Source organism: Carcharodon carcharias, chromosome 15, assembly GCF_017639515.1.
Source record: "Carcharodon carcharias isolate sCarCar2 chromosome 15, sCarCar2.pri, whole genome shotgun sequence".
NCBI lineage: Eukaryota > Metazoa > Chordata > Chondrichthyes > Lamniformes > Lamnidae > Carcharodon > Carcharodon carcharias.
Genome location: NC_054481.1, coordinates 103,131,958 through 103,155,308, shown reverse-complemented (window position 1 = coordinate 103,155,308; position 23,351 = coordinate 103,131,958). Strand labels below are relative to the sequence as shown.

The following is a 23,351-nucleotide window of genomic DNA, read 5'->3' as shown; positions in this document are numbered from 1 at the left end:
GAAGGTTGTAAAAATACTGAGAATTTGGCATGAGGGAAAATTGAGTTACCAAGAGAGGAAAGAAAAGTATCACCAACAACTTACCTACCTCATACCCTCAGAGTAATTTTAAAAGAATGCGAATTTGGCTCCATTTGGAGCTGTAAAAGTGACAAAATTACCCTAAGTCAATTTGGTCCCTAGTTCTCAAGGCAGAAAAATAACTGCATTGTATTGTTCAACTAGTTCAGAATCCCATTTTCACCTGTACAAATGCTAAGTTTTTTATTGCTTATGTTCGCAGATAACAGCCATTTTCAATAAAAGATGTCCAATAGCAGAATTCTGCAGCACTAGAACAATTGCTGCAATGAGTAATTACAACCTGGTTTCTGGCCATATCTTTCCTAATGGCAAATGAGAAACTGGACTTCCCCCTTTGCCAGTTAGTTAGAGATTCTGAAATAAAATTCATCAGACATGATGAATTCCCAAGTGGGAATGGGTTTAGATGTTCAGATTAAAAGGTCCCCACAACCCTCAAAACAGGCATATAACAAGGAGGGAAAAGACTCCCCCTCCCTACTTAAAGGCATCTGTCACATGAGAGAGAACATGTACAAGAACACTTGAGAAAGAAAACGAGACAGACAGGCAAGCAAAGTGCTGCTTATTATTAACCACTCAGAGTCCCATGTACAATTATGTACAACCTGTTCCTTTTTACAACACATTCTATGTAGATCTTCACACCATGTATTGCCCAACCCGTGATGCAGAATCTCTCCCCCAATCCAGATATATGTGGGGGAGGGATACATAGGAAGAGAGAAATATGTGGGTGGAAAACAATTAAAGACCAATGGCCACACTATGTCAGGTGAGTAATTTACCTTTCTTTTCCACAAATAGAGTGAATCATACACTCTCACAATTGTACACTTTAGAGAGAAGAAATAAATCAAAAAAGGTCCAGAAAACATCCCAGCTGCATTGACCCAAATCTAAACCAGTTTTTCCCAAATGAATGATGAATGTTAAGTATTGCTACATAGGTGTAACATTTGGCATCACCTAAACTGCTACTTTCTGATTGCTCTTTTTAATTCTGGTTATCCCCTCCAATGTGGACTTTGCACAACATCAAGACCTGGTTTTGCTCCAGCCATGTTAATCATTTGAAACATACAGCAATCTAGTAAAAAATGTGTACATTCTCTTAATTCCCATTATACATTTATCCTCGATAAACTGAGTGTGAGCTTTCACATGCTCCCTTTGAGTATAAAGTTCTATGTTTAATTTCTCTTCTTGTCCTGATGGCCGACAACAGGTACTAACAATTAGTTATCCCCCTTGTTGTTTACTTTGATCCACAATATTTCCACAGACAAATCATCAATGAGCTTGTCTGCTTAACAGTTACCACACTTCCAAAGTGAAGCCTGCATCAATCCCTTTCAGGTGGTTTAATAATTCTTACAATGACTTGATAGATAGTTTTAATTATGTATACACAGAATACCTAGTAAACACTAATGCAACATAATTTAAGAATTCACTTGAGATCCATACAGAGCTCTATAGTGTGGTGATCCTAGAGCTCGCGTGATCTGATTGCACCCAGCAAATTAAATGCTAGATTTGTTAACAAGAATATCTGGCCAAATTGGAGATGAAAATCAGATGTAAAACTGAATGCTAAACATTTAATAATTGTGATTTATAATGTGACATTGCTAAATATATTATAATTATCCCACATATACTTTTACCACAGAACTAAAGTTTTATTTTCCAATAACTGATTAATATTTATTTTCTGGCAAATTTATTTAATCAAGTTATAATAATATTGGCATTTCATCCTACGCTATTCCATAATGCCAATGAATAAGGCATTCCCTTGCATCTCAGACCAGCTCTACTGGAAACAATGCGAAGAGAGCTTACGCTGCCCCAAGTAGCGATTTCAGAAAACTAAGGTGCAGTTAACTGCACTTAGTTACCTGTCAGTTGTGGAAAGCAGACTTTAATCAGACAGTTCCCTTCAATAAAAAGTCAATGAACATTTTACTGGTGTAGCGTGCCATCATCCTAAAATTCAGTGGTATGGAGAAAACCTCTGTTTCAACTGAGGTAGATCCTTCCTCATTTTCGCTCTCAATGAAAGCAGGACCCTACAACAGGCTTGCATGAAACTCCACGCATGCAATAGCACAGACCTCTCAACTGATACAATCATAGGAATGAAGTGAGATGGTTAATCGTGGGTGCTATACAGAGCACAGATGTGAGGGAGGAAAATTCTTACTGGACACCAGCTGGAGGTTTAAAAGTTTCACTCAGATTTGTTCTTCTGATCTATATTTTTTTTAAACGAACAATGAATTGTTTTCTCTCCCTTTTTCTGCCAACTTTATTCCCACTCCTCCTGAAGTATGGTTCCCTGGATGTTGTCTGGTACTTTTGGTAGTCTTCATGTAGTCAGCCTGCACAATGAGCGTCAGAAGGGTATTCAACTCTGTGGGAGAGGGGTATCTCAGACAAGCTTAATCCTGACAATGATACATACACACTTTCCAGCAGGGGTCACTAGATAACAAATCAGTAGCAGAAAATTGCCATTATCCAGGGCACTGAGGCCGATTACACTACAAGCCAGAAATCAAACTGGGAGGAATGTTTTATTTAACTAAGGATCGTTCCAAGCCTTGCTGCTTAGAGATCTAGGTTCTCAGCTTTAACTTTAAATGAAATGCAGAAACATTTTAAAATATTCTTGGCTTAACATATGGCTATGAATGATATATTACTTTCACACCATCTGTATTTTTTCCTCCCATTTAGGCCAACTCGGTGCAACTTTGTACAGAATTGTTTGAATACCCCACATGTTAAGAGCTGGCAATGAATACTGGTTCATTCGACTAAGACCAGTGAACCGAACAACAGATTTGGGACTGAGGTAGTGTTAATCTTCAGATGTACTGTTGCTAAACACATTCAAACTGCTCACTGCAGCAAGAAGTTTTAACATGCGGGAAGTAATAATCTGAAAAATCTGGTTCAATTTCTGGTTAGACAACCCTCCCAGATTGTCCAGGAGTCGCCCAGAATAGAAAATGGATCTCTCAGTCGCTGCAGCCAGCACCTCTGGAGCTATGTGTTGTAAATTTCCTGCCATGGCCCCCCATGATGTCACTGAGTGCCACAGCAGAGAGTTGGGGCTGGCTGGTATGTCAGGTAAAACTAGATGTTGGTGAGGGGCTCAGGGGTTTGAAGGGTGCCCAGGGGTTAAGATGCCTAGAGAATAGGGGTCCAAGGGTCAGGGTAAGCACACACTGGGAGATGGAGTGAGGACATGTGGCCTATCATTTTCTAAAAGATTAGTAACAGCAGTATGGGTGGGAGCAGCGTTGAAATGAGCAGTCAATAAAGAGGTGATTGAAACTTGGAGACTTTGCTATGAGTAAAATGGTGAAAATAGTTTCCACTGGTGGGCAGATGGGAAACAAGGAAATGGAGACTAAGGGTTCCCACTGGAGGAGCCAAGGAGAAAGGAAGGGGGAAGGTTCTTGAATAGAGGGCTATTAGACTGCAGGATGTTTCACCACAAGTAGAATTGACTGGAAACCCTGACCAGACCTTTGTGCAGTACTGGGGGATTCAGGTTGTTGTTTCAAGATTATTGGGAATGGGGGAAGCGAGGGTTGGTTACAGATTACTACTAGTCGTAAGTAGGAAACTGGGGAATTAAGCCTATTACCATCAAATGCATATAGGCTAATCAGTTATAATATTTCTGTTGATAATGAAGGGAAAATCAGGCTGTTACCAATATCAATGCAATTTTAGTGAGTTACTATTAGTTCCTCCTACCTCAGAAAATCACTCCCCCATCTTTGATTTCCCCTCCACCACACCTTATGTTTCCGTTCTCCACCTACTTGTGGGCAGCCTCCTGGTTTTCAGAACGCCTCACCCAACAGTTGCTGGAGTGAAACTGTGAGCAAACGTACAGAAATACAGGGAACTAAGCTGTTGTAAAGTAAAAACATTTGCAGAAGTCACAGGATCAAACATCACATGATGAAACCTCCAAAAACGCCAACCAGGGCTAACAGTCCTAACCAATGACAATAAGCAGATTTTAAAATACTGAGGGGAAAATAACTGTTTTTTAATCAATGCCATGTACCCAATCCTTTAATGATCACTATTCAATGGCCTCTACAAGGTATGAATGTCAAGCATGGACAGGGTCAGTTGTGACTCCTGCTGTAATATTCTTCCAACACTCATCATCTCATCTCATGAAGAACAACCACTTTGGTAAGCTGCCGGGTTCCATGGAACAGTATGTCACCATGCCTTGAGTAGAGGGGAGGTAATATTAAATTCCTGCCTGGGGCCACCATCATAATGACACCTGCTGAAAAATAGGAGCATTGGAGGCATTGGGAAAGACAGGTTTGAATTGAGTTTTGGCATTCTGCATACTCGAATTGTTTTATTGCATAGGACTTTTTTTATTCGTTCATGGGATGTGGGCATCACTGCCAAGGCCAGCATTTGTTGCCTATCTGTAATTGCTCCAGGAGATGGTGGTGAGCCACCTTCTTGAACTGTTGTAGTCCATTTAATGTAGGAACACCCATTGTGCTGTTAGGGATAGAGCTCCAGGATTTTGACCCAGTGACACATGAGGGAGATGTGGGGGGAGGGGAGGGGGGGGGGGGGGGGGGGGGAATGAACCACTCTCCTTTGTGAATATTGATTTTTTTTTTTGCAATATTCTGTCATACATCATAAAAGCAAGTTTCAACCACTGTCCCAGTGTATTATTCACATTAATTATTACAACATATTAACCCTCACTCAATTTATGTTAAAGAATGAGCACAAAAATTGTTAAAACCTCAGGCTAGCTGCTCTACATTTTTTTAAATATCACATCACCTTTACTCCCAAATATTTCCTTTTCATCAACAGTCTCAAATAATCCAACAACTTTCTTAAAAACACATTGATATACAAAACAAATTCAGGCATCTGCCTCAATTTGTTTAAACAAAATGGTAGCAGATTACTTTGATGTTGTATCAAATGTACTGTAAATAGAATCTCAAAGTTCACTTAAATGTTTAGTTTGGGTTTTCTACTTTCACCAAATAAGCAGCACGCTGAAAATGATGCAGATAGATAGCCATTAAGATCAACTCAGTTAAGACTACAGACACAAACTCATGTCTTCTGTAATACAGCGCAATGAACACATGCATTGTTCCACAAGGTCAACACAGCATCTATAATTTAAACATGAAATACAGAGCAAAAAGCAAATGGAGTTTCATTTTGCAAAACATCAAAACTTCGGGAGACAAGAGAGTACCCAGCAAATAGAAGGATACTGAGTAGTCCAAAGGAATAGAGAAGGCTTACAGTATATGTTCTTAAAAGTAGCAGGACAGGTCGATAAGGTGGTTAAGAGGGAAGATAGCATGCTTTCATTTATTAGCAGAGGCATAGAATATAATAATTTGGTTTATAAGATAACAATCTACATGTAAAGATAGAGTCATGTGATCCAAGCTAGAGTCTGACAGTAAACCTGGGTGGTTTAATTGTTAAATCAAAAGGAAGAATCACATTGTGTTACTGAAAGGGAGGTGCCAGATATTTACACATTGTGAATTTAGAAACAGCAGTTTTCGTTCCCAGTAAGACCTTACTTTCCGAAAACCTGAAAGGTATTGTTGGTATCGTGAAGAATCTAGGTGGAACCTGTTCCTTTGTTTCCAAGATAAAAGCAGTGGTGATCAGAGATAGCTGATTAACATTTCTACTTGCATTCAAGGTTTGTGTGTTGCCTGTTGCCATGGGGAGGAGGATAGAGAAAGCCATTTTGAGATCAAGTTTCAGGCTTCCCTCTAAACCCATCACAGACATCACTGGGCACAGTTTTTGGTTTGGTGTAGTCTGCAGCCAGGAGAGCCAAAAGAGATTGATATTAGCCTGGTCTGCACCTTAAGCAGAGAAAATGCTGACTCTATCCTTCACCACATGAAAGGCAGGTGGGGCCTGAACTCAGTTTGAAGACCAAATTTGTGAGGAGTTAAAGCAAGGCTGGAGGATTCATCCAGCTCAAGCTAGAGGGAGGGTCCCCAGGGTAAACTTTCAGTTTAAGATAGTACTGGGAAAGGAACAGAATAGAAGTAAACCCTTGAGTGCTGTGAAACACTTTGGATCGGTTCCAGGCGATTGGACTTATACAGTGCTTTAGACACCGAGTAACGCAACAAAATTGGGTTTTTCGGTTGTCATTCAAGTAGAAAGTGGCAGACTTTGTTTAGTAGTTGAAAGTATAAGTTGCATACAAAAAGTTAATAGTGTTTACTTAATAGTGTTTTGTCTTTTGTCATCAATACAGTAGAAGTTCTTTTAAGATGTGAAGTCTTGATGTGCCATCCTTTCAGCTAATGACTCAAAGTTCAAATTTCTCTTCAAACTGTTATTGGTCTCAATGGAGATTCTAACAAGAGAGGTTATGCTAAAATGGTATATAATACTACTAGACTAGTTGGCCTGAGTACTTTGTAGAGTTCTGGTCACCACATTTCAGGAAAGATGTGTTTGCACTGGAGAGGGTGCAAAGGAGATTAATGAAGATGTTGCCAGAACTGGAAAATTTTAGCCATGAGGAAAGGTTGGATAGGTTGGGATTGTTTTCCTTGGAACAGGGGAGGCTGAGGGCCGTTTAATTGAGATGAATAAAATTATGACAGGCCTAGGCTGGAGTAAAAGGGATGACCTATTTACTTTAGCAAATGGGTCAAAAGCAAGGGGGCATAGATTTAAAGTAGTTGGTAGAAGGATTAGAGAGGAGATGAGGAAACAGTTTTTCACCCAGAGAGTGGAAGGAACTAGAACTCACTGCCTGAAAGGATGGTAAGAGGCAGAAGCTCTCATCACATTTAAGAAGTACTTAGATGTCTCCTTGAAGAGCCATGGCCTGCAGGGCTATGGACTTAGGATAGGAAGGTGGGATTAGGTATTGATAGCTCATGTTCAATCAGCACTGACACAATGGATCAATTGGTCCTCTTTTGGATTGTAAATATTTTATGATTTTTATGTTCCAGCTCATCGTTTGCACAGATAGTCTAATGAAAATTAAGCAACTTATGACAGATTGATCTCCAGTGACTTGGAGGTGGCAAGTTCGTATTTTTAAAACAAGTCATATTTTCACAAAACCACAAAAAGCCTGAAAACCTTTCCCCTTTTTTAAAAAAGGCAGTGTCAATTTTCCAGGACAGAGATGGTGGCAGGGAAAAGGAGGAATAAAGTGAAGATTGAAGAATGTAATTCAAACATTAATCACAGTTATTTCAGCAATAACACATGTATTTTTTATTAATCAGACACTTAATATACATTCACTTTCTGAATGAGTTAAAAGGATATTTATATTCAAGTATTTGTTCCCAAAACTAGTTACGTCTTTTAAATAAGACACTAACCACCTGGAATCCAGACAGCCCTTACCTCCCACATATACACATTGTTCTTGACCTGTGATTTTTTCTTCCTTTCTCCTGAGAATGGACCATATTTTCTGCCTTTCTGAATGGACCTTGTGGCCCACACACCTGAAAGACAAAGTTTTATGAAGCTACGTGGCCAAGACTTAATAATGAAACTTCAAGTGTTTATATTTCGGCTGAAAGAATATTCACTTAAAACTATGCTCGAGGTGGTAGGGAGCAATTGTGCATGGAGCTTTCTATCTGGTATTTTATTTATTACATCATACAGAACTGCTGCTCGCTTGTGAAAGCCTATGTAACATTTCTAAATGGCTTTGCAAATCTGCTTGGAGGTGGTAGGGATGACCAGGAGGAGTGGCGGGGGGTGGGGGGGTGCGCAAAAGCAACTACGATCCAGGCTCCAATTCATGATGCAGGTGAACCCTAGATGAGAAAATTGCTGAAAATTCACTAAAAAATTTGAAAGCAAGGGAGTACACCCATAACCAGATTTTAAACATCTATTTGGAGTTAGACTGTAGAATAACACTGAAATAGTGATTCTTTCCTCAATGTTTGGACAATAAAGCAGTGTACACAGTTATAAGATATTTTTTCTGGTCGTCCATTTAAATATAATGCACCTTACGTAATACTGACCTGCACTCAGTTAAACTGGACCAGTATAAAACGACAAAAGGTACAGTTCAAATAACATGAGTGTACAATCTGCAAGCTTCTCAAAGATGAAATCTAACTTTCTATAAATGCTGGTCATCTTTAGGTTCAAGAAGCTATTCACAAATACTCACCTAAGCGTTTTTCATCAACCGCTGACTGTTGTAAAGTCACCTCTTGAGGAAGTCCCTTCAAAACACGTTGAGGCACATCAGCTAACATCTCAATTTTAGGTGCAGACACTTGAACGCTCTACAAAGAAAGAGTTATAACAAAGATGATTTTATGAGCTTGGTTGTTATAAACTTATCTTCAGATAAAACAATTTTGTAACTGGGGATTTACAATGCACTTTCTATTCTCAGTCAGGTAATGCATGGGAAAAAAGGCTTGGATTTATATAGCACCTTATCAGAACATGCTGTTTGAATACAATGAGTTACTCTGAACTGCAAAGAGTTTACGAGTGCAACCAGTGGTGGTGGATAGGATAAAAAACCTTTTTAGGTCATACCATTGGATGTGGAACATCCACAAGGAGACAGGGCACTATTTAACTTTTCATTTCTCAAATGGGGATGTATGTGGCTCAATGGAGTATCATTATCCTGTGGGTAACATAGCTGAGCAATGGGCTAGTCTTGAACCGTGATTGATGTTGAGTTAGTTAAAACCAAAAAACTGCGGATGCTGGAAATCCAAAACAAAAACAGAATTACCTGGAAAAACTCAGCAGGTCTGGTAGCATCGGCGGAGAAGAAAAGAGTTGACGTTTCAAGTCCTCATGACCCTTCAGCAGAACTGGGTGAATCCAAGGAGAGGGGTGAAATATAAGCTGGTTTAAGGTGGGGGTTGGGTGGGGGGGGAGAGAAGTGGAGGGGGGTGGTATGGTTGTAGGGACAAGCAAGCAGTGATAGGAGCAGATAATCAAAAGATGTCACAGACAAAAGAACAAAAGAACACAGAGGTGTTGAACTTGGTGATATTATCTAAACGAATGTGCTAATCAAGAATGGATGGTAGGGCACTCAAGGTATAGCTCTAGTGGGGGTGGGGGAAGCATAAAAGATTTAAAAATAATGGAAATAGGTGGGAAAAGAAAAATCTATATAAATTATTGGAAGAAACAAAAGGAAAGGGGAAGAAACAGAAAGGGGATGGGGATGGAAGAGGGAGTTCAAGATCTAAAGTTGTTGAATTCAATATTCAGTCTGGAAGGCTGTAAAGTGCCTAGTCGGAAGATGAGGTGCTGTTCCTCCAGTTTGCGTTGGGCTTCACTGGAACAATGCAGCAAGCCAAGAACAGACATGTGGGCAAGAGAACAGGGTGGAGTGTTAAAATGGCAAGCAACAGGGAGGTTTGGGTCATTCTTGCGGACAGACCGCAGGTGCTCTGCAAAGCGGTCGCACAGTTTACGTTTGGTCTCTCCAATGTAGAGGAGACCGCATTGGGAGCAACGAATGCAGTAGACTAAGTTGGGGGAAATGCAAGTGAAATGCTGCTTCACTTGAAAGGAGTGTTTGGGCCCTTGGACAGTGACAAGAGAGGAAGTGAAGGGGCAGGTGTTGCATCTTTTGTGTGGGCATGGGGAGGTGCCATAGGTGGGGGTTGAGGAGTAGGAGGTGATGGAGGAGTGGACCAGGGTTTCCCAGAGGGAACGATCCCTATGGAATGCCGCCGGGGCGGGGGGGGGTGGGGGTGAGATGTGTTTGGTGGTGGCATCATGCTGGAGTTGGCGGAAATGGCGGAGGATGATCCTTTGAATGCGGAGGCTGGTGGGGTGATAAGTGAGGACAAGGGGGACCCTATCATGTTTCTGGGAGGGAGGTGAAGGCGTGAGGGCGAATGCGCGGGAGATGGGCCAGATACCGTTGAGATTCCCCACCCCCTTTCTGTTTCTTCCCCTTTCCTTTTGTTTTTTTCTAATAATTTATATAGATTTTTCTTTTCCCACCTATTTCCATTATTTTTAAATCTTTTATGCCCCCCGCAACCCCACTAGAGCTATACCTTGAGTGCTGTACCATCCATTCTTAATTAGCACATTCGTTTAGATAATATCACTAAGTTTAATACCTCTGTGTTCTTTTGTCTGTGACATCTTTTGATTATCTGCTCCTATCACTGCTTGCTTGCCCCTACAACCACACCACCCCCCTCCACTTCAATCCCCCCCCCCACCGCACCTTAAACCAGCTTATATTTCACCCCACTCCTTGGATTCACCCAGTTCTGCTGAAGGGTCATGAGGACTCGAAACGTCAACTCTTTTCTTCTCCGCTGATGCTACCAGACCTGCTGAGTTTTTCCAGGTAATTCTGTTTTTGTTGAGTTAGTTAATCTCACTCAGGCCATGAATACATCATTGCAAATTACTTCAATCCCTTGAATTTGGAGATGTTTAAAAAAAAGTGAGCAAACTAGTCATTAACCAGAAAGCCTTGTTGGTATCAGGTCTGTAAAAGATAGGATCACATTTAGCTACAATAATCCTGCAGTGAAACAGCTATCTGACATTCATCATCACACACGATTAATGCCATTGAGTTTGATGAAAGGCCATCAACTTGAAACATTAACCCTATTTCTCTCTTTGTAGATGCTGCCCGATCTGCTGAATATTTCAAGCATTTTACGTTTTTATTTCAGATTTCCAGCATCCGTTTAAGAAAAAACACTGAAAATTGGAGGAAGATAGAGCATGAATTCTTCAGAAATAACCTTCTCTGCTGCCAAGGTGGGAGATACTGCTTACAGCATTCCTGAAGATAATCTGAAACATGAATATGACCCCTCCTCAAACAACTGGGCTGAAATCTGGGATTTTTACGAGAATGGATATCTGACAGGGTGAACCACCAATGCAATGATTGGGAAATACGATTGTATCCAGCTGATAACCTTGGGCCTTCAATGCGAATCTTTGACCCAGTAAGTCTATCAGGAAATGTTAAACCACACAAGAAATAAAAGTAATCATCATAGTCATCCAACACATTTCTAGGCCACGAAAACAGCAAGGGATTTAAAACAATAGTTTGTAGTCAAGGAGGATAGACAAGCATGCCCACCGCAACTAGCCTCCCCCTCCCCCACTTATTCTTTGTCTAAGACACTTCATTTTGTTCCCTCTCAGCCGAGTGTGAAAGGTAATAAATAATAATACAGAATCCACTATACAATGAAAGGATTTGCATTACATTTAAACTTAATTCCTCCATTGCGAACTACAGGATCTCTCGCGAATAGGTACCCCCTTCTGATCGATTAGTCATTGGCTCACATCACTGCAAAACAAAGAGTGAAAACACATCTTAAAGAAGCAATACAACAATCTTAAAATACTTATTTGAGTTGGTAATTAGCACAAGAAATGTAACATTCTACATATCACACGCTCGGCCTCCCCCTCTTAGAATAAAAGCTATTTTTTTCCAATAATATACTTTATTCATAAAATGTGTAAAGATACATTATGTAATATTAAATTTGAACTATTATGGAAAATGTAAAATAGATACATTTCTTTCAATACAGTATATGGCACTCTCGAGGTGTCTCACTACACTTGCAACTACAGATTATAATTACAATAATCATTTCATGTCAAACATGCAACCTGATGAGTTTCACAAGGCTTGTAGCCCCTTGGTATCTAATGGTGGAAGGACCTTACTCAGTGGCCTTTACTATATTGAGCCTTTGCAGTGGCTTTAGTGTGTCCTTCAAAAGGAATGTGCCGATCTAATTGCCCTCGAGAGGGCAAGGATGAACTGCCTTCTTGAATCGCTACAGTCCATGAGGTGTAGGTACACGCACAGTGTTGTTAGGAAGGGAGTTCCAAGATTTTGACTCAGCAACAATGCAGAAATGGTGATAGAGTTCGAAGATGTGAGACTTAGAGTGGAACTTGCAGGTGCTCACATGCATCTGCTGACCTTTTCCTTCTGCGCGGTAGGGGTCATGGGTTTGGAAGGTGCTGTCGAAGGAGCCTTGGTGAGTTTCTGCAGTGCATTTTGTAGAAGGTTACACACTGCTGCCACTGTACATCGGTGGTGGTGGGAGCGAATGTTTAAGGAGGCAGATGGGGTGCCAATCAAACGGACTGGTATGTCTTGGATATAGTCAAGCTTCGAGTGTTGTTGGAGCTGCCCTCAGTCAGGTAAGTGGAGAGTATTCCATCACACTCCTGACTTGTGCCTTGTAGATGGTGAACAGGCTTTGTTTACTGAGGTTACTCACCTCAGAATTCCCAGCCTTTGACTTGCTCTTGAAACCACGGTATTTATATGGCTATTCCAGTTCAGTAACTGGCCAATAGTAAACCTAGGATATTGATTATGGGGGATTCAGCAGTGGTAATGCCATTGAATGTCAAGGGGAAGTGGTTAGATTCTCTTTTGTTGGAGATGGTCATTGTCTGGCACTTGTGAGGCACAAATGTTACTCGCCACTTGTCAGCCGAGCCTAAAATGTTGTCCAAGTCTTGCTGCATATGGACATGGGCTACTTAAGCATCCAAAGAGTCATGAATGGTGTTGAACATTGAATTAAAAGAGAAACAGCATTCATGGGATGTGGGCTTTGCTGACTGGACCAGCATTTATTGCCCATCCCTAGTTGCCCTCGAGAAGGTGGTGGCAAGCTGCCTTCTTGAACCGCTGCAGTCCATGTGGTGTAGGTGCACCCACAATGCTGTTAGGAAGGGAGTTCCAGGATTTTGACCCAATCAACTGAAAACATCCCCACTTTTGAACTTATGGAAGGAAGTACATTGATGAAATAGCTGAAGATGTTGTGCCTAGGAAGCTATGCTGAGGAACTCCTGGCACAGATGATTGACCTCCAACAACCACAACCATCTTCCTTTGTACTAGGTACAACTCCAACCAGTGGAGAGTTCTCCCAGATTCCCATTGACTCCAGTTTTGCCAGGGCTCCTTGATGCCACACTCAGTCAAATGCTGCCTTGATTGAGGGCAATCACTCTCACCTCAACTCTTGAGGTCAGTTCTTTTCTACATGTTTGGACCAAAGTGGTACTGAGGTCAGGAACTGAGTGGTCCTGCTGGAACCCAAACTGAGTATCAGTGAGAAAGTTATTACTCAGCAAGTGCTGCTTGATAGCATTGTTGCCAACCCCTTCCATCACTTTGTTGATGATTGAGAGTTGACTGATGGGGTGATAATTGGCCAGTTTGAATTTGCCATCCTTTAGGTGGATAGGATATACCTGGTCAATTTTCCACATTGCCTGATAGATGCCAGTGATATGGCTGCACTGGAACAGCTTGTCTAGGGGCATGGCTAGTTCTGCAGCACAAAGTCTTCAGTGCTATTGCTGGAACGTTGTCAGGGCCTTTGCTGTATACAGTGCCTTCAGCTGTTTTTTGATACCACATGGAATGAATCGATTTGGCTGAAGACTGGCAACTGTGATGCTTGGGATCTCAGGAGGAGGTCGAGATGGATCATAAACTTGGCACGTCTGGCTGAAGATGGTCGCAAATGCTTCAGCCTTCTATTTGCACTGATGTGCTGAGCTCTTCCATCATCAAAGATGATGTTAGTTAATTGTCCACCACCATTCATGACTGGATGTAGCAGGACTTAGATCTGACCATTAGTTGTGGGATCGCTTAGCTTTATCTATTGCATGCTGCTTCTGCTGTTTGGCATACAAGTAGAACTGTGCTGTAGTTTCACCAAGTTGACATCACTTTTTTAGGAATGTCTGGTGCTGCTTTTGGCATGATCTCCTGCACTCTTCATTGAACCAGGGTTGATCCCCCAGCTTGCAGGTAACAGTAGAGTGGGTGATATGCCAGGCCATGAAGTTATAGATCGTGGTTGGCTACAATTCTGATGGCCCACAGTGCTTCACAGATGCCCAGTTTTGAGTTGCTACATCTGTCGAAATCTATCTGCTTCAACACGATGGTGGTATCCTCAATGTGAAGAGGGGACTTTGTCTCCACAAGGACTGTGCAGTGGTCACTCCTACCAACACTGTCTCAGACAGATGCATTTGCAACAGGGAGATTGGTGAGGGAGGGGTCAAATTGGTTTTTTCCCTCTTATTGGTTCCCTCACCACCTGCCAAAGGCCCAGTCTAGCAGCTATGTCCTGTAGGATTCGGCCAGCTTGGTCAGTAGTGGTGGTACAGAGCGACCTTTGGTGATGGACATTGAAGTCCCCACCCATGATACATTCTGCACCCTTGACATCCTCAGTGCTTCTTCCATTTGGTGTTCAACATGGAGGAGTACTGATTCATCAGTTGAGGCGGAGGGTGGTAAACAGCAGCAGGTTTCCTTGCCCATTGTTATCCTGATGCCTTGTGACTATGGACCCCATGAAGTCTACGTTGAGGACTGTTGTTTGACTAGTCTGTTGGACAGCTCTCCCAATTTTGGCACAAGTCCCCAGATGTTAGTGGGGGGAACTTTGCAGGATCAACAGGGCTGGGTTTGCCGTCATCATTCCTGGTGCCTAGGTCAATAGCACGTGGTCCATCCAGTTTCATTCCTTCTAGACGTTGTAGTGGTTTGATACAACTGAGCGACTTGCTTGGCCATTTCAGAGGGCATTTAAGAGTCAACTTCCGGATCTGGAGTCACATGTAGGCCCGGCCAAATATGGACAGCAGATTTCCCTCCCTAAAGGACATTAGTGAAGCAGATGGGTTTTTACAACAATTGACAATTGTTTAATGATCACCATTACTGAGACTAGCTTTTAATTCCAGGTTTTTTATTAACTGAATTTAAATTTCACCAGCAGCCATGGTGGGATTTGAACCCATGTCCCCAGAGAATTAGCCTGGGCCTCTGGATTACTAGTCCAGTGACATTACTACTACGTTACCGCCTTCCCCTAAAATAAGTGACAGCTAATATTCGTGCCACACAAGTCCCAGGCAATAATCATCTCCAACAAGACAGAATGTAACCATTTCCCTTTGACATTCAACTGCATTACCATCACCAAATTTCCCCAACAGCAACATCCTATGGTGGTGGTGGTGGTGGTGGTGGTAAACCATTGACCAGAAACTTAACTGGACCAGCAGTTTAAATATTGTGGCTGCAAGAGCAGGTTACAGGCTGGGAACTTTGCAGCAAGTAACTCCCCTCTTGACCATCCAAAGCTTGTACAAACTGCAGCTCCAACAACACACAAGAAGCTCAACACCAACCAGGACAAAAGTAGCCCACTTGATTGGCACCCCATCCACCACCATCGGCACACACTGACAGCAGTGTCCGCCACATACAAGATGCACTACAGCAACATGTCAAGCCTCCTTCGGCAGCACCTTTCAAACCCATGACCTCTACTATTGAGAAGGACAAGGGCAGCAGATGCATTGGAACACCACCACCAGCAAGTTCCACTCCAAGCCACATACCATCCTGACTTGGAACTATATCTTGGTTCCTTCATTATTGCTGGGTCAGAAACTGGAAGCTCCCTTCCTTAGAGCAATGTGGGTATACTTACACTACGTGGACATCACCCAGTGCAGAGGGGGGAGCAGGGAAGGAGGAAGACCTCCTCTTGAACCAGCTCCTGGGCCTGGCCAAGTTGGCCATCAACAGGTCCAGGCAGCGGCTGATCGAGGGGGTCGTCCGCCCTGACGATCTACCCCTCTTCCGTGGCTACGTTCATGGCCCGGTGTCCCTGGAGAGGGAGCATGCATTGTCCACCGGCACTGTCGAGGCCTTCCGTGCTCAGTGGGCACTGCGGGGACTGGGGTGTTTTATCGACCACTTTAATCACATTTTGGTTTAATGTTTATAAGTTTCCTTTAAATTGTGTCTTTTGTTTTTGCAGTTTTCCTTTAAGGGGCTGCCTTTTACTTTGGTCCCTGGTTTTGTTCATTTAGTTTATTTATTTGTGCTCAAAAGAGTTCCACCATGTGGACATGGTTCAAGAAGGACAATTAGGGATGGGCAACAAGTGTAGACCTAGCCAACAATGCCCACATCCCACGAGTGAATGAATATAAAAATCCATTGCAGCACCCAAGACAGATAGACCTCAGCACATTGTTACAGCTCTTGGTGTTAGCATAAAGGTCTATGCACAGCTTGGTGCATACACACAAAAAGGTGGCCACCAGGATGAGGATGATGTTGGACACTTTTTTTCTCCTTTTGTACATCATGTCCCTGCAGACACGGTCCTTTTTTGATTTCCACATTAAGTGGAAGATAGTTCAGGTCACTGCCATGGCATAGGAGAGGGGCATGGACCAGATCTGCGCCACGTACAGCAACACCATCAGCGTCTCTCACCCGATAACTAGGATGGATAGGGAGGGTAGCTCCCAGATGCCCATTTTCTGCTTTGCCATGGCTAAATGCTCTTTTCAGATTTCAGCACATGCCCCAGCCCCTTCAGGTTGCCGGACCTGATGGTGAAGGGGGCAAAGGATCAATTGGCCCAGTTCCCAAAAAAAATGGCCTCGCTCTTGCTGGGAGGCCAGTTTGGAATGGTTGTAGATGCTCATCAGTCTGTGAACCAACAGCAGATCAGAGCAGAATATGGCAAAGTTGTCCATGTATAGAGAGGCTTTAACCTGAGTCCCCACCCCGCTCCCCCCAACTTCTTGTGATTGTTACTCCTCTTATGCCCACATCCTTCCTGATAGACTCAGCAAAAGTTTCAATGCAGCATGTGAACAAGAAAGGGAAGAGGGAGAAGCTTTGTCCAACTCCATATTTGATCCGAAAGATTTCCAATTCCCGCCCATTGATTGAAACTGCACTACTCTTGTTTGTGTTGAGCAGTTGGATGCACATTGGATTCCCTCCCCAAAACCAATTTTTGGAGAGCACATCCATCATGTAGTTGTGCAATATTCTATCAAAGGCCTCCTCCTGGGTAAAGGCAATCATATCCATGGGTAGCATGAGGTTATCAGAGATCTTCCTGTTAGGCATAGTGTAGATCTGATCACAGTGGATTGCCAAAACCAGAGCAGACTTGAAAACCTTTCATATTCATAAAACTAACAATAAAGGCTGGAATTACGGCTTCGCAAGTTTTTTTCCCCCTGCAAGACAATTCAGCAACCACAGCTTACTTACTGAGCCTATTTCGAATGGGAAACCCTATCAGTCAATAGTAATAGGCCCTTGATGGACCAAATGCTCTCCTTTTTTTTATTCATTTACAGGATGTGGGCATTGCTGTCTAGGTCAGCATTTTTGCCTATCCCTAACTGCCCTTGAGGTGATGGTGGCGAGCTGCCTCATTGCAGTCCCAACTGCTAAATTTGTTATCCCAAATCTCCCTGCTCATATATTGGATGAAACTACTCAATTATAAACCAAGATATCTGCTTTCTGGTCAATACTTGTAGCGACCAAGACCCACCTTGTTTCTAACTGGCACATTTCATAATTTATTGTGCACTTTCTAAAATGGTTTTTAATGGTGACCAATGTAACTGCAAACAAATGTACACTCATGACAAGGGAACAAACCTAACCATATGTGCAACATAAAGGCTGTGAGAGGTCACAATTTGAAGTGAAGAAGAATCATATTAGTGGCACTCACATTGTACTAATTATATGTGGTCAAGAAGCGAGCTGTGAATTCAGCCAAGATGTATGGTATTTAAAGCTGCTTCCACATCTTTCAATATCTGTAAATTACCCTCCTAGTAGCGGCTACGTTTTAATAAAACTCCCTGGTCATTTGAGGCATGGCAAAGATACTGTTGGTTAAAGTGTACTTTTGATCAAGTATTCTAAGTTCCTGCAGTTTTGATATACTGGAGTTTGCACTAAAAATGTTTCCACAGCTTTAGGTAGTATATATCAAGAGAAAAAAGTACATATGCATGCACTTTTCACAAAACTGACTTCCCTTTGTTACATTTTGACATGAAACTTGTGCCTTTTCCCCCAATTCCTGTGTTCACATTTATGGGTTTTGTCAATGTAAGCTGGTCACTCTGATTAGGCCATCAGGACACAAGGCTCCCACAACTCAAAAATGCTTTATTTTCTCACTCAGTGACTGAAATTTCGAATATCCAGTAGAAGGATTTGAAATAAGTTTCTTTAAAAATGTATTTCATAATGCCATGATTGCATTTATCCATTGAATTGTCTTCTATTTTTGTTAATGTCTTCATTAAAGTTTCTACTTGAAAATCTCAACTTCTCCCCAAAGGCTGGGAATTGATATCTTTGGCTAGATCTAGGAGATTGAGTATTGCACATCTGCACATGTACAGTGTACCTAATGTCCCCAGATGTATCAGTACCAGTCAGCTATGCTGGTGGAAATTTGTATTTAAAGCTTGTAGCACTTTCTGATCGAACCGAGGCGGGGGGGTGGTTTGAGGAGAAAAGGAGGAAAAACAAAAACAGTAAAGATGAAGAGAAGAAAATAAAGAGACACACATCCGAGACAGGAGTGTGTTTTTAACCATGTGCAATGTAATAGGAGATCAACTTGTGTAACAAAGTCAAAGCCAAAGCAATATGCATGAAAAAGGACAGACCTGCATGATTTCAAAACAGGGAATCAATTATATCTCTACACCCTGGTCCAATTATTCCCCCACCCTGTAGCCCCAGTTCATCTATCAGCTACATTTCATCTTGATAAAAGCAAAAAAACTGCAGCTGCTGGAAATCCAAAACAAAAAGAAAAATACCTGGAAAAACTCAGGTCTGGCAGCATCTGTGGAGAGGAACACAGTTAATGTCTCAAGTACGTATGACTCTTCAACAGAACTAAGTAAAAATAGAAGAGAGGTGAAATATAAGCTGGTTTAAGGGAGGGTGGGACAAGTAGAGCTGGATAGAGGGCCAGTGATAGGTGGAGATAACCAAAAGGTGTCATAGACAAAAGGACAAAGAGGTGTTGAAGGTGGTGATATTATCTAAGGAATGTGCTAATTAAGGGTAGAAAGCAGGACAAGCAAGGTACAGATAGCCCTATTGGGGGTGGGGTGAAGGAATCGAAAAAGACTAAAAGGTAGAGATAAAACAATGGATGGAAATACATTTAAAAATAATGGAAATAGGTGGGAAAAGAAAAACCTATATAAATTATTGGAAAAAAAGGGGATGAAGGAGAGAGCTCATGATCTAAAATTGTTGGACTCAATATTCAGTCCAGAAGGCTGTAAAGTGCCTAGTCAGAAGATGAGGTGCTGTTCCTCCAGTTTGCGCTGATCTTCACTGAAACAATGCAGCAGGCCAAGGACGGACACGTGGGCATGAGAACAGGGTGGTGTGTTGAAATGGCAAGCGACAGGGAGGTCTGGGTAATGCTTGCGGACAGACCGAAGGTGTTCTGCAAAGTGGTCACCCAGTCTGCGTTTGGTTTTTCCAATGTAGAGGAAACCGCATCGGGAGAAGCGAATGCAGTAGACTAAATTGAGGGAAGTGCAAATGAAATGTTGCTTCACTTGAAAGGAGTGTTTGGGCCCTTGGAGGGGGGAAGTAAAGGGGCAGGTGTTGCATCTTTTGCGGTTGCATGGGAAGGTGCGGTGGGAGGGAGTTGAGGTGTAAGGGGTGATGGAGGAGCCAACCAGGGTGCTCCGGACGGAACGATCCCTGCAGAATGCCACCGAGCCTGGTGTGTGTGTGTGTGTGTGTGTGTGTGTGTGTGTGTGTGCGTGTGTGTGTGCGTGTGCGTGTGGGGGGGTGGGGGGGGATGTGTTTGGTCATGGCATCATGCTGGAGTTGGCGGAAATGGCGGAGGATGATCCTTTGAACACGGAGGCTGGTGGGGTGATAAGTGAGGGCAAGGGGGACCCTATCATGGTTCTGGGAGGGAGAGGAAGGTGTGAGGGCGGATGCGTGGGAGATGGGCTGGACACGGTTGAGGGCCCTATCAACCACCGTGGGTGGAAAATCTCAGTTAAGGAAGAAGGAAGACATGTCAGAGGAACTGTTTTTGAAAGTGGCATCATCAGAACGGATGCGATGGAGGCAAAGGAACTGAGAGAGTGGGATGGAAGCAGGATGTGAGGAGCTGTAGTCAAGGTAGCTGTGGGAGTCGGTAGGCTTGTAATGAATATTGGTGGACAGTCTATCACCAGAAATTGAGACAGAGGTCAAGGAAGGGAAGTGTCAGAGATGAACTGTGTGAAAATGATGGAGGGGTGGAAATTGGGAGCAAAATTAATAACATTTTCCAGGTCCAGACGAGAGCATGAAGCAGCACCGAACCAGTCACCGATGTACCGGAGAAAGAGTTGTGGAAGGGGACTGGAGTAGGACTGGAACAAGGAACGTTCCACATACCCCATAAAGAGACAGGCATAACTGGGGCCCATGCAGGTACCCATAGCCACACCTTTTATTTGGAGGAAGTGAGAAGAGTTAAAGGAGAAATTGTTCAGTGAGAACACAAGTTTAGCCAGACGGAGGAGAGTAGTGGTGGATGGGGATTGTTCGGGTCTCTGTCTGAGGAAGAAGCAGAGAGTCCTCAGGCCATCCCAGTGGGGGATGGAGGTGTGGAGGGATTGGACGTCCATGGTGAAGAGGAGGCAGTTGGGGCCAGGGAACTGGAAATTGTTGATATGATGTAGGGTGTCAGAGGAATCGCAGATGGAGGTGGGATGAGACTGGACAAGGGGAGAGAAAATGGAGTCAAGATAGCAAGAAATGAGTTCCGTGGGGCAGGAACAGGCTGACACGATCAGTGTGCCAGGACAGTCCTGTTTGTGGATTCTGAGTAGGAGGTAGAAGCGGGCTGTCCGAGGTTGAGAGACTATGAAGGTGGAAGCTGTGGAGGGAAGATCTCCAGAGGAGATGAGTCAATGACAGTCCCAGAAACAATGGCTTGATGTTCAGTGGTGGGGTCATGGTCCAGGGGGAGGTAGGAGGAAGTGTCTGCGAGTTGACGCTCAGCCTCTGCGAGGTAGAGGTCAGTGCGCCACACAACAACAGCACCATCCTTGTCAGCAGATTTGATGACAATGTCAGGGTTGGACCTGAGAGAACGGAGTGCAAGAAGTTCAGAGAAAGACAGGTTAGAGTGGGTGAGAGGAGCAAAGAAATTGAGACGACTGATGTCACGCCGACAGTTCTCAAATGAAAAGATCAAGAGCAGGTTAGTATCCAGAGGGAGGGGTCCAGGTGGAGGGAGAATATTGGAGGCGGGTAAAAGGATCCGTTGAACGGATCTCCTGCCCAACAAGTGAGCACGGAGACGAAGGTGGCGGAAGAAGAGTTCAGCACGTGCCGAGCCTGAAATTCATTGAGATGAGAGCGAAAGGGTATGAAACTGAGTCAAAAACAGAATTACCTGGAAAAACTCAGCAGGTCTGCCAGCATCGGCGGAGAAAAGAGTTGACGTTTCGAGTCCTCATGACCCTTCGACCGAACTGAACTCTTTTCTTCTCCGCCGATGCTGTCAGACCTGCTGAGTTTTTCCAGATAATTCTGTTGTTTTGAATTTCCAGCATCCGCAGTTTTTTTGTTTTTATCTCCATGAAACTGAGTGCTTTGCTGAGCACTGAACGTTGAGCATCAGAGAGGGGAAAGTGAACGTTCAGCATCAGGGGGTATGGTGAATGCACGGCCGGGGCTGGGATTGGAAGATGGGATGGGGACAGAGGGACGGGCAGGGGTGGAGGGTCCTGGATGGGCGTTGGTGTCAATGAGTTTTTGGAGCTTGAGTTCCTTTGCACCTGAAAGAAAGAGACAAAGTTTCAAAAATGCGTCGGATGAGACAAAGAATAAAATAAAACTGGGGGCAAGGACAGCTTAGAAATAGGGTGCGTCGGTGCTGTTGGAGGGAGAAGTTGAGTGTGTTCATATGACGGCGCATGGCACTGAGTGGATCAGGATGCAATGAGAACAGCAGTAGTCAGTAGATTTCCAGCATCCACAGTTTTTTGCTTTTATCTTAGTGTTTAATTGACTGCCACTTCTCTTCAAGGAATGCCTTCAAGGAAGGTATTTTTGTTTTTATTGCAGTACTTTTATACTTTGGAAGTGCAGTCACTGTTACGATGCAAGAAACATGGCAAGCAATTTACTGCAGCAAGCTCCCACAAACAGCAAGTGATAAAGGCAAGATAACCTGTTTTAGTTATGTTGTTGAGAGATAAATATTGGTCAGAACACCTGGAGAACTACCCAGTTCTTCCGTCAAAATAGTGCCATGGGATCTTTTGCATTAATCTGAGCTTGCAGACAGGACCTTGGTTTAATGCCTCACTCAGTGCTGCACTGAAACGTTAGACTAGATTCTGTGCTCAAAGTCTCTAGGACTTGAACCCATACCTTCTGACTCAGAGACAGAAGTACTACCACTGAGCCACAGCTAACACTTCTGGGATGAAGGCTTGCAGAGATTAAATTTGAGTAGTTTACACAAATTATAGGTTGTTTCAGTGATGACAATTTGGATATCGTCCTCTCTCCATTGTGTTGTGAGCATCTTCCAAGTTATAATTTGTACTGTTGGTGGTGCAGCAACAGATGCATACTCTAGCTCTAGGACCTAACATAACCAGCTGCCCTTGATGATGGACTCAAGCTTCAAGGTTCAGATAAGAAACAGTATCCAGACTTAGATTTCCATTAGTGCAATAATTAACCTTGCCTTGTAACACTTTTATGTTGCCTGATGCCATGACTAACCCCCTGGGATTCCTGATGCTGTTAAACTGATTTCCAGATGGCCTGCTAGTAACGTCACAGAACAGCATGGATTGCAAGTCTGCCTTGATACAAACATTTCTTTTTCCTACTTATTAAAAGTTCTGTCAACCCTTTATCGTGGCTTTTAACCTTTTGTAACCTATGGGGACTAATCACAGAGACTTATGTTTGTATGGGGACAGAAAGCACTGACCCTCTACTATTTGAAAGAGGTATGAAAGCCTGCAATAACAGTCAGGTACCCTCCTCTCCAATGAATGAGCAAAAATGAGTACTTGAAAGCAGGGCACTAAATGAATTCTGGGATAAACCAGTGCTTTATCTAGATCAAATTTAGTAAAACAAACATTTTCTCTCTCCAGTTAGAAGCCAGCCGTACGTTGTTGGCACTATACTGTATCTGTCATTCACTGTACAGGGGATACTTGATGTAGGTTGTGTGAAAATGAGCCTCAAAACTCCTCTGCTTTACTCTTGGCTCCAAGAAAGCAACACTTAAGCAAAAACCCAT

At 43.0% G+C, this 23,351-nt stretch overlaps 1 protein-coding gene across 2 annotated transcripts in view; it reads right to left on the bottom strand.

Annotated features, from left to right (window-relative positions):
• Window positions 1-23,351, bottom strand: part of LOC121288038 (PR domain zinc finger protein 2-like) — a 167,592-nt gene that overhangs the window by 79,747 nt on the left and 64,494 nt on the right. For both annotated transcript variants that reach the window (XM_041206286.1, XM_041206285.1), the window contains exons 2-4: window positions 11,390-11,476; window positions 8,324-8,441; window positions 7,531-7,634 (exon numbers count right to left, since the gene is read on the bottom strand). In XM_041206286.1, coding sequence (XP_041062220.1) covers window positions 7,531-7,634; window positions 8,324-8,441; window positions 11,390-11,410 — 243 coding nt within the window. In that variant the 5' untranslated portion in view covers window positions 11,411-11,476. The remainder of the gene's footprint in view (window positions 1-7,530; window positions 7,635-8,323; window positions 8,442-11,389; window positions 11,477-23,351) is intronic.